General features: G+C 47.1%; 1 protein-coding gene across 1 annotated transcript in view; it reads left to right on the top strand.

The window, feature by feature from the left end:
* The window catches only part of TBC1D9 (TBC1 domain family member 9), a 112,584-nt gene extending 99,480 nt beyond the window's left edge, over window positions 1-13,104 (top strand). Inside the window, exons 16-21 of the mRNA XM_041758225.1 lie at window positions 847-1,087; window positions 5,880-5,945; window positions 7,233-7,319; window positions 9,383-9,457; window positions 9,553-9,656; window positions 10,947-13,104. Coding sequence (XP_041614159.1) covers window positions 847-1,087; window positions 5,880-5,945; window positions 7,233-7,319; window positions 9,383-9,457; window positions 9,553-9,656; window positions 10,947-11,666 — 1,293 coding nt within the window. The 3' untranslated portion in view covers window positions 11,667-13,104. The remainder of the gene's footprint in view (window positions 1-846; window positions 1,088-5,879; window positions 5,946-7,232; window positions 7,320-9,382; window positions 9,458-9,552; window positions 9,657-10,946) is intronic.
* Window positions 13,105-15,168: the final 2,064 nt, after the last annotated feature.

Below are 15,168 nucleotides of genomic sequence, written 5' to 3'. Positions count from 1 at the left end.
CATAATTCTTCTCAGGCTGTTTTCAGATGTGCTCAATAAGAACACGACGCATTTGAAGCTTGAATAGTGCGACTATGATATTTACGTCATTTCAGTGACCAAGAGGCAGGGGGTTTATGGGACGCTAAACTAGGAATTCAGAAACACCCCCATGTCATCATGCTTCTGTTCTGAGTAACTGGTTGGATGACCTCGGGGGAGCCGCTCAGCTTCGGGCTTCCTCACCCTCACCTAGAAAACAAGGTGGTCACATCACCTAAATTACAGAGCCTTTTCAGGTTAACATTCGCTCTCTTTTTTTTTTAAATAAAGATTTTATTTATTTATTCATGAGAGAGGCAGAGACCCAGGCAGAGGGAGAAGCAGGCTCCCTGCGGGGACCCCGATGTGGGACTTGATCCCGGGACCCTGGGGTCACACCCTGCACCGAAGGCAGACGCTCAACCACAGAGCCACCCAGGCATCCCTTGGATTTGCATTCTACTTAATTTTTTTTAATAAAAAATTTTTGTTTATTTTCATGGGAGTTATTTTTTTGAGTGCTTTGTGAGTGTGTATGTGAGGGGGGAAAGCATGGGTGCGGTCAGGGATGGGGGGTCCCTTCCTCCACCCACCTCCAGTAATCGAACTGGACCTTTCACACCAGATGTGAGCTGCAGAGGTGGTTGCCGTGGAGTCAGTGGGGTGGTCTCGGGGGGACAAGGAGCCCTGAGACCAGAACACCGCCCCAGGAGAGGCACACAGGTTGCCCAAAAGCCTTTTTCCCACTGTCGGTCGGGGCCTTTTCTTCCTGGCGTTTGCCAAGAGATTGCATCCGCAGTGACCTCCTGTCCTTTCATTTTTCAGGCGGAGCATCTAACCAGCTGCTACTGGGGCGGGAGCAGCAACGCACTGGACCGGCACGACCCCAGCCTGCCTTACCTCGAACAGTATCGCATTGACTTTGAGCAGTTCAAGGGCATGTTTGCTCTCCTCTTTCCCTGGGCCTGTGGGACTCACTCTGAAGTGCTGGCCTCCCGCCTATTCCAGTTATTAGATGAGAACGGAGATTCTCTGATAAACTTCCGAGAGTTTGTCTCCGGGCTAAGTAAGCACCTGATGTCGTTGCATGAGTTTGGGAGGGGACCCTGGGGCCGGAATACCTGCCCCTCTCCTCAGGCTCCTTAGAGCTGCCCTCAGGGCCCCAGCTGCCTCCAAAGATTGGGTTTGGAGGGCAGAGGGGCACAGTGTAATGTTTGTAAACTGCTGGTGACGTTTTTTCTTTTAGTTCTTGAGTATACTAAAGGATTAAAGCCTTGTCTTCTACATTAGTTAGTTCTCAGCACTAGTTAAAAGGCCTTCTCAGAGAATTTCCAGGACAGTGAAATGCCAGCTTAAACACTGAAACCACAGACTAGGATGACTTTACAAGGGCAAAATATGTGGGTGGGTTGTTTTTCTTTGACAAAAACTATATTTATGTTATATTTCATAAAATTCTTTAAAAACATTTCATAATGGGCTGAAGAACCCACAACAGCTCTGCAGTCTAAATGGAGGTTTCCATCTCTCCATTTGGCTTGGAGGCAGGACCGTCCATCATGAGCAAGCCACCCCCACCCAAAAGCAGCTCCTGGTCTCTGCCTGCCAGCCTCTCTGACCGTTACCTCTGTAGCAGGACTGTCCTGTGTTCTTTTGAACTCTTGTGCCATTTATAATTGAGCAGAAGAGCCAAGGGGTGTAGAGCTTGGCCTGCCGGATGGGAGGTGGTGGTCGTAGCAGATATTAGGTCAGGCTGCCAGAATGAGAGAAGCAACACAAAACTGTTCGTTCCAGTTGTGCCAGTCTGTGACCTTGGGCCGCGTACTTTAAAACAGCATGACCCCCCCCCCCTCAAAAAAAAAAACCAGCATGCCCCAGGAATGATGAAGGGGTCAGGCACAGAGCCAACCGTGATTCCAAAAAGTGCTCTTTTTTTTTTTGCTTTAAGTCTTTAAGAAGAATTACTAGAAGGCTTAAAAGCCAGAGGAAGCTGATGGTTTTTTAAAAAGGCAAAGGGGTATAGATGCGGTGCTCTTAGGAAGGAAAAAAAGTATTTGTATAAAGCACTCACATATATGTTTATGGAGGGAGAAAGATGTGTGAAAACTAGCCCTTTTCTAAGTGCAGACGCTGTTCAGAAGCTTCAGAATTTATACTTTATCACTAAATCCACACAAAGCCATTAGAGGGGGATGTAATGATAACTAACATTTCTTTTTTATTATTTTTAAAATTTTTTTCTGTTTTTTTTTCTTTTTTAAAGATTTTATTTATTTATTCATGAGAAACACAGAGAGGAGAGAGAGAGGCAGAGACACAGGCAGAGGGAGAAGCAGGCTCCATGCAGGGAGCCCAACGGGGGACTCGATCCCAGGTCTCCAGGGTCACACCCTGGGCTGAAGGCGGCGCTAAACCGGGAGCCACCTGGGCTGCCCCATAGCTAACATTCCTACAGCATTTACTCCGCTCCAGGCACTGCCCTAAAGCTCACAACTGCAAAGTTGGTGTTTGAACCCAGGCACTCCAGGGGCAGTTTGTGCTGTTACTATCAGGCTTTATTACCCACCTGCTGACTCTTAGTATCTCCATTTGCAGTTAAAGAGATGAAAGCTCAGAAACGTTAAATAACTGGCTGGGACATTAGTTTTGAGGGAGTCAGTACTTAGTCTGTCATTGGACTGAGCGGCACAGTTAGTGCGTGCTGGGCCCAGGATTCGAACAAGGGCTGTCTGGGGTCGTCGCTCACCCTGTTCTAGCTACTCTGTGCTGAGGATGGCAGGCAGGGTATTTTTTTAGGGAAGGAGGAACTATCCATTTTTATTTACACAAGTAACACATAAAGTACCTTCCACCTTTTATTTTATTATTTATTTTTATTTTTTTTACCTTCCACCTTTTAAAAAAAAAGTGAAACGATCCAAACAAGGCTAAAGATCCTTTGATCCTGTCTTAATCTTTTCTGCCCCCAGGTAACTTATGGTCAGATGGGTGGCTGTCAAGAGGAGATTTTAAAAAATTATCTTGGGGAAAAAAATTTTTTTTAAATAATTAAAAAAATAAAAAATTATCTTTGGGCAAGAATAAGGAGGAGGAAAAAGAGACCGGTTCTGCATGTAGGAAGTCATAGAAATAAATATAAACATTTAATTTACTGAAGTTCAGTGATTCCAGTACGGAAAATGTTCTTCAAAATATTCAAGAAAAGAGAGGAAAGTTTGCAGTCCGGGATCATGAAAAACACTGGGAAGGAGTATTTAGGCTTCTCTGAAAGCAGTCAGGTTGTTGAGCAAAGTAAGCCTCGCCCTGGATCCTGGGAGAAAGCTCAGAGCTGTCATCAGTCATGTGGGTCAATGACAGTTACGGAGACAGACAGACAGACAGACAGACGAAAAAGAGAAACTCTGTCCAGGCTTTAAAAAAGTAAAAAATGAATTCTGGAAAAGATGGATCGGTAGTTTTCACGGCAATCCCCACAAAGCCCCGTCTAGAAATACGTGAACAGATGGTCTGTGCGGAATGAGAAATGAGGGATCACTACCAGAGGCCCCGGGTGAGCTGTGTCTCCTTTCCCAGTCATGTTGCCGAAAGGCAGTCGCTAAAGATGTCATCGGTGTCGCGATTCAGGTGGTCGTTGGGCAGAACTCGTTATACATGGAAAAGGTGGGGGTTTGGTTGGTGATTGGGTGACTGAACCCTGGCCCCCAAAACGGGCCGGTTAGGGAGTCAGTTTCAGTGAAGAGGTCTCTAGTACTTTGGGGCTTAATAATTTACCTCGGTTCATTTCTTCTTTTGCAAATGAGTTACCATCAGGATCAAATGAAATATTTCACGTAGAGTTCCTGGACCGGTGCCTGACTTAATAAAGGGTTAGTTCCGATTGTTACTAGGATGACACTTCATCCCCCTCTGCTGGCCTCAGTCAGTAAACTGAAATCATAGAAAAAAGGGGAAGGCCTACTACCAGATGTGTGGGCTACGCGAAGCTGGGAAAGAGCCAACACATTGGATGACAAAAATGAGATTAAAAAGATAGGACCGGAGGAAATGATCGGCAAAAACGAATTGGTAAGGATAAACCAGAAATCCTAAGTTTTAGGAAATTATTATAAAAACAAGCAGGGACACCTGGCTGGCTCAGTCTGCTGGAGCGTGCAACTCTTGATCTCAAGGTTGTAAGTTTGAGCCCCAGGTTGAGTGTAGAGATTACTTAAAAATAAAAAATCTTAAAAAAAAAAACCAAAACCTAGGGTTTTTGCATATGGTCTAGTGGGTTCAGGCATGGGATCTAGGGTTAGACACCTCTGAATCCAAATCCTGGGCTTCCCACTTAGGAGCCTATGACCTTGAACACGGTCCTTACCACCAAGAAGCTCAACTTTCCTCAGCTGTACAATTAGGATAATATTTACGTCCATCTCACGGAATTATTGTGAGAGAAAAGCGAACTACACATGTTAAGTAGTTGGCATGGGACTTCGCACAGAGCAAGTCCTTAATAAATGTCATTATTTTTGTGATGAATATTAGTTGGTGTGCAAACATCTGGGGGTTTAGTTAACCATGTGGTCAGAATGAGATTCCAGAGCGAGAGAGTATAAACAATCAAACGCCGACTCAAGGCTGTCCTGGTAGAAGGATCGAGAATAACTCCACTGTTATCTGAAGTAGACAAGAGGCTCCTGGAACTCTCCAGAGAGATAGTGACGGCTGACACCTAAGGTGGATGTGAGTAAACGTAGAGGCGTGTATAAACTTGCCTTGGAAAGATAAGCCTGGGGGGTGGGGAGCGGACAGGTGCGTTGTCCCCAAAATCTGAGGAGTTTTTGCATTGAGGCAACAGATCTATTCTGTTTGGCTTTTAAGAGTAGAACAAGGGGAAGAAGAGCGTTTCTAGATCTTTTTTTGAGTCGTGGACTCTCTGGGGTTTATTAAGGACTATGAACATGTTCTTCCCCACGAAATGACATACGCACACAGAGACAACATTTTACATTTTTGGGGCTTCCGGGGCGTTCTGAAGTTGAGATTGCAGGTTAAGGATCCTAAGACTAAAGAATTGCAGAAGAACTCTCAGTGTTTAAAGAACACATGGGTGGAATGAATGCCTCTTGGTGATGAGCTCCCTGTCTCTGAGAGTGTTCAAGCAGGTGCTAGACTCCTGATTTTCATGGATGAGGGGAAATGCCTACATTTAGCGGGACGTTGGACAAGACACCCGCCGATGTTCCTGCCAACCCAGATTCTATGATTCCTCTTTTCCCAAAGCTGATTAATCTTCAACCAGGTGCTCCGAGGCTAGATATTTACAGAGGATTTTCTGATTCCTAAAATAAACACGGGCTTCAAAGGGAAAAATAACAGAGTTCTTTGGATTGAAGTGACGGTGATACAGTGTCAGATATATTAGGATGAATTAAACTGGAGAGACATTTAAGAGACCCCAAAAAACAACCAAAAGGGATCTCTACAATGAGTAATTGGAAGCGATAGCAAACCTATTTTAGGATTATTTCTGAATTCTGTTAGAGTGTTGAGACTCAGTCATATGGGTTTTCTTATTAACACATTTATTATGTGCCGGGCACTGTTAGCACATTTAGTTCTCACAGTCCTCTGATCCTGATATTATCTGGCCTTATATAGAGGAAACCGAGGAACAGAGAGGTTAAGTCTCTGAAGGGCAGATAGTAAGGAAACGGGGATTTGGTTCCAGAGCTCTTAGCCCAGGCCTGGGTGACCTTATGTCCCCCGATGTCTTGATTTCAATTTGCAAAAAGAAGACCTCCCAGGGGAGTGGTCAGCCTGGAGGGTTAGTACCACACACAGGACATCCCACATTGGTGCTTATGTGATTCTAGGTGCTGCGTGCCATGGGGACCTCACAGAGAAACTCAAACTCCTGTACAAAATGCACGTCCTGCCCGGTAAGTAAGCTACACGGAGGAGCCCATGTGTCTGTAGCCGCGACCTGGTTTGACCTCGCTCTCTCCTTTTTTTTTTTTTGATTTACAAAATCATTCACTGGTCACTAAGGAAGCACTGAATAGTAATTATCTACGTAGCTTCCTGGCTCAGTATGTGCTTGATCCCGTGGTGGTTCACTTGTCCGAGGTAGGAGTTGCAATAGAAGAGAGCAGACCTTCTGCGAGAAGGAGAACAAATAGGATTTGGTAACTCATAGGATATGAGAGCGTGAAAGAGAAGAGAGGACCCTGAGATTCTGAGTTTAGGAGATGTGTTTTGGTTAATATTTCATCCATTTAGGGACACCTGGGGGGTCTCAGTGGTTGAATATCTCCCTTGGGCTCAGGGCGTGACCCCTGGGGTCCCGGGATCGAGTCCCACGTCAGGCTCCCTGCAGGGAGCTGCTTCTCCCTCTGCCTGGGTCTCTGCCTCTCTCTATGCCTCTCATGAATGGATAAATAAAATCTTTTTTAAAAAAGATTTAATTTTATAGAGAGAGAGCACAAATGGGGAGGGGAAATGCAGAGGGAGAGGAAGAAGCAGAAGCAGGCTCCCCGCTGAGCAGGTTGTCCGACGTGGGGCTCGATCCCAGGACCGAGCGGCCCAGCCTCCCCTAGAAGGAGCCGTTTTCACACTGACAGAAACAAGTGGGAAAGATGGAGCTCAGGTTTACAAAGGTTGCCCTATAAGCCGGGATATATCTAACAGAAACTTTTTAAAAAATGAGAGATTGGCATTAAGGACAGACGCAGGGTAGATTGTACACTCGAGGATTATCTTTAATTGCATACGGTTTCCTAGAATTTGGTTTGTGAAAGCAGCATTTCACAGTAAAATTTAGGAAAATCTCATAAAAAGGAAGATGTAAAGGAACACTTTGGCGTGAGGTTGTTAAAAAGGAAGATTGAGTGAGCCCCCCAGCTCCCAAAGGCTTTGGAGGCAGCAGGCGTTCAGGGCCCCTGGTGATGTGCCCCATGCTGCCTTCTTTTTTTTTCTCTTTTAAGATTTTATTTATTTATTCATGAGAGAGACAGAGAGAGAGAGGCAGGGACACAGGCAGAAGGAGAAGCAGGCTCCCTGCGGGGAGCCCCATGCGGGACTCGATCCCGGGACCTCGGGGTCACGCCCTGAGCCCCCGGAGGCCCCTCCACTCCACCTTCTTACCTTCAGCGTCTCCCCGCCCCCCGTGTCACCTCCGCTGAGTCCTGCTCTGCCGATGTAAGACGTCCCTCTCCGTCCCTCTCCAGAGCCATCCTCTGATCAAGATGAGCCAGATTCTGCGTTTGAAGCGACTCAGTACTTTTTTGAAGACATCACCCCGGAATGCACGCACGGTGAGTGGGTCTCCTCCCGGGGGGCCTCTGCCACTGGAAGGAGTTGCCCCCAGGGCTAGTGAGGCGACACGTGTACCGATCTGGTTCCCTCATGTGTGACTTTCTGCTCACACTGGTGAAGCCCGGCAGCCGACCATGGGGGCGGGTACTTCCCACTGGGGGAACCGTGGACACCGTGTCCCCCGGGCTCAGAGAAATCATGGCCCGTGGAGCTGCGTGTTTGGCTCCCGTCTCCCGGCCGTAGTCAGACTCCTTAAGCACGTCGTCCTGTCATCACGCTGCTATCCAGAATCAGGACATTGAGGCCAGAGTCCTCCTGTGTCTGTCTTGCTCTGCAGCAGGTGTCAGCAGACTTCGGCCCGTGGACCTAAGGTGGCCCGTGGTCTGTCTGTACAGCCCGTGAGCGCAGAGGGCTTTTTACCTTCTTAAACATTTTTTTTTAGAAATCAGAAGTAGAATAATATCTCAAGACATGGGAAAATTGGATGAAATTTTAACTCAAGGGCCTATAAATAAGTTTTATTGCAACACAGCCAGGCTGTTCATCTATGCAGAGCCTCTGGCTGCTTCCGGGCTACGGTGCTAGAGTCAAGCGCGGAGAGGCAGCACGGCCTGCAAAACCTAAGATATCTACTCCCTGGCCCTTTCCCCCGAAACATTTCAGAAAAGGATCCACCTGTTTCAGAATGCTTTAGCAGCGTTCACGTACCAATGGCATGCAATAATCACTAAAAGCTGCTCTTTTAAAAATGTTTTTTCTAACTCCAAAATCACAACTGCTCTGTGTTGAAATCTTAAAAATATGGAGGTAATATGTAAAATAAGCTAAAGGTATCTTTAAATTTTGTAATACAAAGATAACGTTATCTCGAAATATTTTTCTGTCCTTTTAATTTGTATAACATGTACTTACAATAATATGCAGGTATATGTCGTAAGACTGGGATCAAACTGCATATACAATTTTGCATCCTACTTTTCTCACTTAAAATCCAGTGAGCACGTCACCCTGCCGTTAAACATTCTCTGAAAACATGGTTTTTAAATGGCTGTATAATATCTATTGCACAAACTTACCATGTATTAAATGTTTTTTTAATGTCTGTCTCCTAAATCGTTTTCGATATTAGGAGGACAAGAGCTTCTCGGTAACATAGAGTACACCGGTCACGCTGTGTCTTAAACGCTGCTGAGATTCACCCGATGCTAAATTCAGTGAGGGTCACATATCTGGCAAACCAGCCACCTTCTGGATGAGGGAAGAAGTTCTGGAATGCATTTTGACAGCGGACAAACTGAATGGGAACGGGGAGCGGGGGCTGTAGACCTCTCCCTCTTGAAGTCCTCCTATGCCCTGCGATGTCCTGTTTTAAGAAAAAGGAAAACAGAAGTGGTTTCCTTTAAAAAAAAAAAAAAAGTGGTTTCCTTGACAGTCCTATTTTTGAAATGCCGAATTATGAATGTGAAGGAATTTTGTAGGATTTTTTTTTTGTTTCCTTTTATCAACATAGATTTCAATTTCTTTTTTTTTTTTAAAGTTCTTGATCTTTCGCAGGGCTTGAGGGCAAACCAGTCTCAGGTATGCAGAGCTAAGATGATAATGTCACAGAGAGGGTAGGGAGGGCCACATCATCGGGCCAACACTACCAGGTTTTAAGCACGGAAGACCACGTGACGTCGTTCCTTTCATGCCTAATTCTGCACTCAACCCCAGTTGTGAAAAGTAATTCTGGGGAGAAACCATGACAGAGAAATAGGGTTGTCCGATGACATATGGAAGACCTAGTAAAATCTGAATTTGAGATAAATGAAAAATCATTTGTTTAGCCCAAGTACATTCCGTGTGATATTTAGGACTCACTTATGCTAAAACGTGATTTTTTTATTTATCTCCAATTCAAACTTCACGGCGTGTGCTGGGTTTTGGTACTTGCTTTATTTTGTTTGTTTTACTGACTCAGGCAGCCCGACCTAGAGGCTTTTCTGTTTTCTACTACAAATGCTAAATCTGTGAGTTTATTATATAACATTACTTTTTTTTTCTTCTGAATATTTCTTGGCAGTGGTTGGGTTGGATAGCAGACGGAAACACGGTGCGGATGACGGCTTCGTTACAGTGAGTCTGCAGCCAGACAGAGGTAAAGACGTCCTCCTCTGCATGTTTGCCTTACTGCAGGTGGAACACTGGTTTCTTGACACCCGAATGCTTAATTTCTTGACACTTGGGTTTTAGGGAAGAGGGCAAATTCTCAAGAAAATCGTAATTATCTGAGACTCTGGACTCCAGAAAATAAATCCAAATCAAAGAATGCAAAGGATTTGCCGAAATTGAATCAGGTGAGTGTTTAACATTTCGGTCTATTCATTTCAAACCTTGAAGTTCTGTTTTTCAGTCATAGAAAGATGTAGAATAAGTACCCCTCAAAGATCGTGGTAACTTGAGATATCTAACTGGGACCTGTTTGCACGTTCCTGTGCATCAAAAATGTGCTCACTCATGAGAAGTCTGACCCCCTCAGAGAAAATGTGAAGCACAAAATATTCAGTTTTGAGAGACGATGCATTCTCATTTCAGTCATTAAAAATACCCTCAGATACTCAGAAGAAAGACAAGCTCGTGCTGTTTTCGAATCACTGTGTCCGGCTATAAAGATACCTAGCACATTCTCCTTAAAATAAAGCTGAAATGTAACGAGGCAGATAAAACAATATGAATAATTACAACACAGGATGACAATGCTGAGTCTCCCAACAGGAGAGACGACACATCACGTGGGTGGGGAGCGGAAGGCCTTACTTCTGTCCAGGGACACCAGCAGATGTGACACAGGACAGGGCATTTGAGCTCACCTTGGGCTGAATACCGAAGTGTGTAGACGTGAAATGAGACGAGGTCTGGGATTTACTTAAAATACCTGAACAAAGGATCCCTAGGGGGCTCAGTGGTTGAGCGCCTGCCTTCGGCTCAGGGAGCGACCCCAGGGTCCTGGGATCAAGTCCCGCATCAGGCTCCCTGTAGGGAGCCTGCTTCTCCCTCTGCCCGGGTCTCTGCCTCTCTCTCTATGTGTGTTTCCTGAATAAATAAAATCTTTAAAAAAAAAAAAAACCAAAAAACCTAAACAAAGGCTAAAGGAGTTAGTGGAGGGATGCTTGGGCAGTTCAGTGGTTGAACGCCTGCCTTTGGCCAGGGCGTGACCCCAGGGTCCCGGGATCAAGTCCCACATCGGGCTCCCTGCATGGAGTCTGCTTCTCCCTCTGCCTGTCTCTCTCTCTCTCTCTCTCTCTCTCTCTCTCTCTCTCTCTGTCTCTCATGAATAAATAAGTAAGATCTTTTAAAAAAAAAAAGTGGAACAAGTGTCTGACAGTCATTCCAGACTCTGTGACAGGTACATGAAGATTCATTATTTCACTCTTTCTACTCTTATGGATGTTGGAAAAGTTTCCAAAAAGAAAAAAAAAAAAAGAATAGACATGAGTTAAGAGGCTTTAACAACACGTGAGTTCATCCGACATATAGGACTTTTCGGGAGTCTTTGGGGAGCCGTAATAGTCGGTGGCTTTGCAGTCCGCGGCCTCCGCATGTCCCCTGAGGTCCCATCCTTGGTGTTTGCCCACGTCCCCCTGCAGGGCCAGTTCATCGAGCTGTGTAAGACGATGTACAACCTGTTCAGCGAAGACCCCAACGAGCAGGAGCTGTACCACGCCACGGCCGCGGTGACCAGCCTCCTGCTGGAGATCGGGGAGGTGGGCAAGCTCTTCGTGGCCCAGCCTGCGAAGGAGGGCGGGGGCGGCGGCGGGGCCACCTGCCCCCCGGGCATCCCGGGCGTGCTCTTCCCCAAGAAGGGGCCCGGCCAGCCCTTCGCCGTGGAGCCCGCGGAGCCCGCGCCCGCCAGCCTGCCGGTCGAGGCCGAGGAGCACTCGCTGGGCGGGCAGATGGAGGACATTAAGCTGGAGGACTCGTCCCCCCGGGACAACGGGGCCTGCTCCTCCATGCTGATCTCCGACGACGACACCAAGGACGACAGCTCCATGTCCTCGTACTCGGTGCTGAGCGCCGGCTCCCACGAGGAGGACAAGCTGCACTGCGAGGACATCGGCGAGGACACGGTGCTGGTGCGCAGCGGCCAGGGCTCGGCGGCGCTGCCCCGGAGCGCCAGCCTGGACCGGGACTGGGCCATCACCTTCGAGCAGTTCCTGGCCTCCCTGCTCACGGAGCCGGCCCTGGTGAGGTACTTTGACAAGCCCGTGTGCATGATGGCCCGGATCACCAGCGCCAAGAACATCCGGCTGATGGGCAAGCCGCTCGCCTCGGCCAGCGACTACGAGATCTCGGCCCTGTCGGGCTGAGCCGCGCCTTCGGGCCGGGGCAGGAGGGCTGGGGCTGGCGGCTTGGTTGGTTGGGTCTTTTTTTTAACATTCCGTGTGGGGGTTTCTTTCTTCCTTGTAAATTAAATATTTATTAGCACCCGGCTCGATGCCTAGTGTTTTCATAATACGATACAATGAAAACTGTCGGAGACACATCTCAACACCTCGACGTAGGTACAGCTGTCTTGGGGGGGGCGGGATTTACCAGAATACAATTTATTCAATGAATTCCAAAAAAAAAAAAAAAAAAAAACCTGTCCGTGATATGTGTGTATTTTAACTCCTTAATCTTGCTGTTGAGCTGTATACATGGTTTTAAAAATAGTGCTGTTTAACGCTCAATAAGGCGACAGCCCTTTGTGTATTTGGGCTTTCTAAATGAAACTAGACCCACAAGGAAAATGAAATGCCATGAATGTTCCCAAAAGGAAAAAGCATTGTCAGGCGAGGGAACTCGTATGCCATTTTAGGGAGCATTCAGAAATATTTTTTAAGATTTGAAATATATTTCATAAAAGTCCTCTATTCAAAAATCATTTCAACAGATGTTTCCTTTCAAGGAGAAAACACTTGAGTTTCTAAACAACTGTGGAAGCGTAAGTGATTTTTACATGATGCCACAACAACTCTTCTATTTGATCAATTCAGACCAATACCAGGCTGATTTTGCATTAAGAAGCTCTTCTGGTTATTTAAGTCAGCTGACCAGAATTCAGGGAAAATGAAAAAAGGAACAGTCTCTTGTTACAAAGAATCTGAAAATGATAACAAAGATGACGGAAGGCTCGGGGAATTTTTTTTTTTTTTGAAAGAGTAAACGTACTGACGCTTCTGATCCTGGATCTTCAGCTTCTTGTTACTCATTGCCAATAAAGCAAAAACTAAAACAATAAACTTTACCATTTCTATACTCTACATAGATTCAAGAAAAGTTATACCATGTATTGCGTATGATCATCTTTCCAGTTAAATCAATGTAAAGTAGAGATCATGTAAACTGTAAAAAATATCTGCAAGATTACGTACCTGAATGTTTTAAAGCAGAACTTGTCACTTTATTAAAAGAATAATATGCTCTATCTATTTCCTGAAGGGATGTGGAAAAGAAGACTAGCGCACCTGCACTTTGGATTCTTGCTTTTTTTAATCATTATTATTTTGTTACTTTTACAGTTTTGCCTTTTACAGACGTTGAAGGGTCTTCTCCTTCTTGTTGAATCACCGTCATGGTCCCATTTCTGTCGCTTGTTCGGTGTTCCTTTCGACACATTCCTTTATGACGCATTGTGTTTTTTATTTTAGCTCTTGCTGCTGTTTTTTACTTTTGTTTACAGAATGATTTTTAAACTGTCCAATGAAGTAGTGTTAACCTCAAGTAGGACAAATGTGAACAAATAAAGTACATCAGATATTCAGATATACGGCTTTTATCTGAGTTCCTGCCTAAAGGCGATAATGGGATTCTTTGGACAACGTCGTGGGGCAGGGGGTTATATTTAGGCAACCGTTTTTGACTAAGGAAGCCAACACTTGCAGGCAAATATTTTGAGATAGGAAATACAATGTGTAGTGATGTGTGTGTGAATGGGTGTATTTAAAATAAGGAAGAAAGGCTCATGGGTCATCTAATTATTTAGCTTATCCTGCAGAAATGATAAAAGGCTGAAAACCCCTCTGTTTCGGGCTCAGTAGTACACTGTAGCACCATCTGGTGCATATCTGGTTGAGTAACCGTTGATTCGATTTCACTTTAAGATGGTTCTACATCATTCCATCGTGTGTTTCTGTCTGTAAAGTCACCTCGGGGCACCTCAAGAAATAACTGTAAAGGCTGACACTCCTGCCCAGCCCTGCCTTGCCACACTCAAGGATGGATTCAGGAGGGGAATGAACATGCCTTTAGACGTGTTGTCCTGGGGATCCCTGGGGGGCTCAGCGGTTGAGCAGGCGCCTGCCTTCCGCCCAGGGCGTGATCCTGGGGTCCCGGGATCAAGTCCCCCGTCGGGCTCCGTGCATGGAGCCTGCTTCTCCCTCTGCCTGGGTCTCTGCCTCTTTCTCTCTCTCCTGTCTCTTATGAATAATAAAATCTTTTAAAAAATAAAAAAATAAATGTGTTGCTCTCGATAAACAAGAAGGGTCAGAATTTTCCGTGATCACTCCGAAAGGGACTTTGAACAGTGTGTCCCCCTGAAGGCAGATGTCTCTGTTGATGCCCCCATCTCTTCAGACACATCAGAGGGCCTCACTCGGGGATATTACTACACAACGGCCAGCTTCAGCCTGTTGGCTTCTACAGGCTACCTGGGGAGGAGCCCCGAGGCTTCGAGTTGGTTATTTACGGCCTAATGGTCCGGGAGACAGGCCTGCCAGCCCATCCTCCTCGGCCTCCAGAAGGCCGTCGAGTGCATCTCAGGAGCGTTTTCTGAAAAAAGATTAAAGTTCCTGTCTTGCTTTTAGTGGTTTGTGTTACATCTGTTTAGTATCTGCGTGGATTCTTCTCTTTACTTCCGTTGACCGTGGCTCACTCTCTCTGAATGGTCCCTTTGGGTCGAGCTCTGTGAGCATTCGGTTCCCAGGCTAATCGTCGCTACATGGCGCGGATGGTGGCTCTTGTGGAGCATTGGGACAGCCTTGAGCTGGCAGCCGGTGGGCTCCTAGCTGCAGAGCCGGGGCCTTGGCCTCCGTAGAGCTTACATGTGAGAACGCAGGACCGAGCTGGTGCTGGGGAAGGAAGAAACCACGCGGAGTTTGGGTGCCAGGGAGGTGGCTGAGCCAAGGCCTCGTCCTTTCCATCCAGCATCACTCCAAGTCTGGTTCTGGATAAGAGGGAGACCGCGTGGAAATGCCCCAAAGGAGGCCGGGTGGGGAGAAGGCTCATGTGCCAGCGGCCTCAGCTCCCCCGGGGGATGCAGGCTGGGAACCCAGGAACCCTGGCAGGGGGCGGCTGGCCGACAGGGTGTCCTGTCGCAGCCCTAGGACAGGCAGCTGGGCTTCTCTTCACTTTTCTGACCGCAGAGACCCAGTAGCAGCCACCCAGTCCTGGGCAGGCCTCTGCCTCTAAGGTTAGACCTCCAGGGGGTTAGACCTCCAGGGGGTCTAACCTTAGAGCACTTGAGCTCTTGAATCTAAGAGAGTGGAGCACGGGGAGTGTTGAAACTGCCTTGCTGGGGGGCCTGGGGAGGGGGGGCTCGTGGGGGGGGGCCGTGGGGGGTCCGTGGGTCCAGCCTGCCCCCCCCCCAGAGGCTCTCCTGCTGCACTGTCCACTGCCAACCTGCGGAGAGCAGCCGGCGGCGTGGGGGGCACAGAGCACCTCACCGGGTTTGTGCCTTCAGGTGAGCTGTAAGGTTGAGGGCCCTGCGCCTTTTGTCCAACACGTTCCTGACGGTCTAGTCCTTTACGGGACAGCTCAGGGAGCCGCACAAAGGAGTTGACAGATGCGCCTGGCGGACCCCGAGGGCGCGGCCGGTTCTCTGCCTGGGGC

This window comes from Vulpes lagopus, chromosome 6 (assembly GCF_018345385.1).
Source record: "Vulpes lagopus strain Blue_001 chromosome 6, ASM1834538v1, whole genome shotgun sequence".
Lineage (NCBI taxonomy): Eukaryota > Metazoa > Chordata > Mammalia > Carnivora > Canidae > Vulpes > Vulpes lagopus.
The sequence above is the reverse complement of the archived record's forward strand: the minus strand, read 5'-3'. Positions and strand labels throughout refer to the sequence as shown.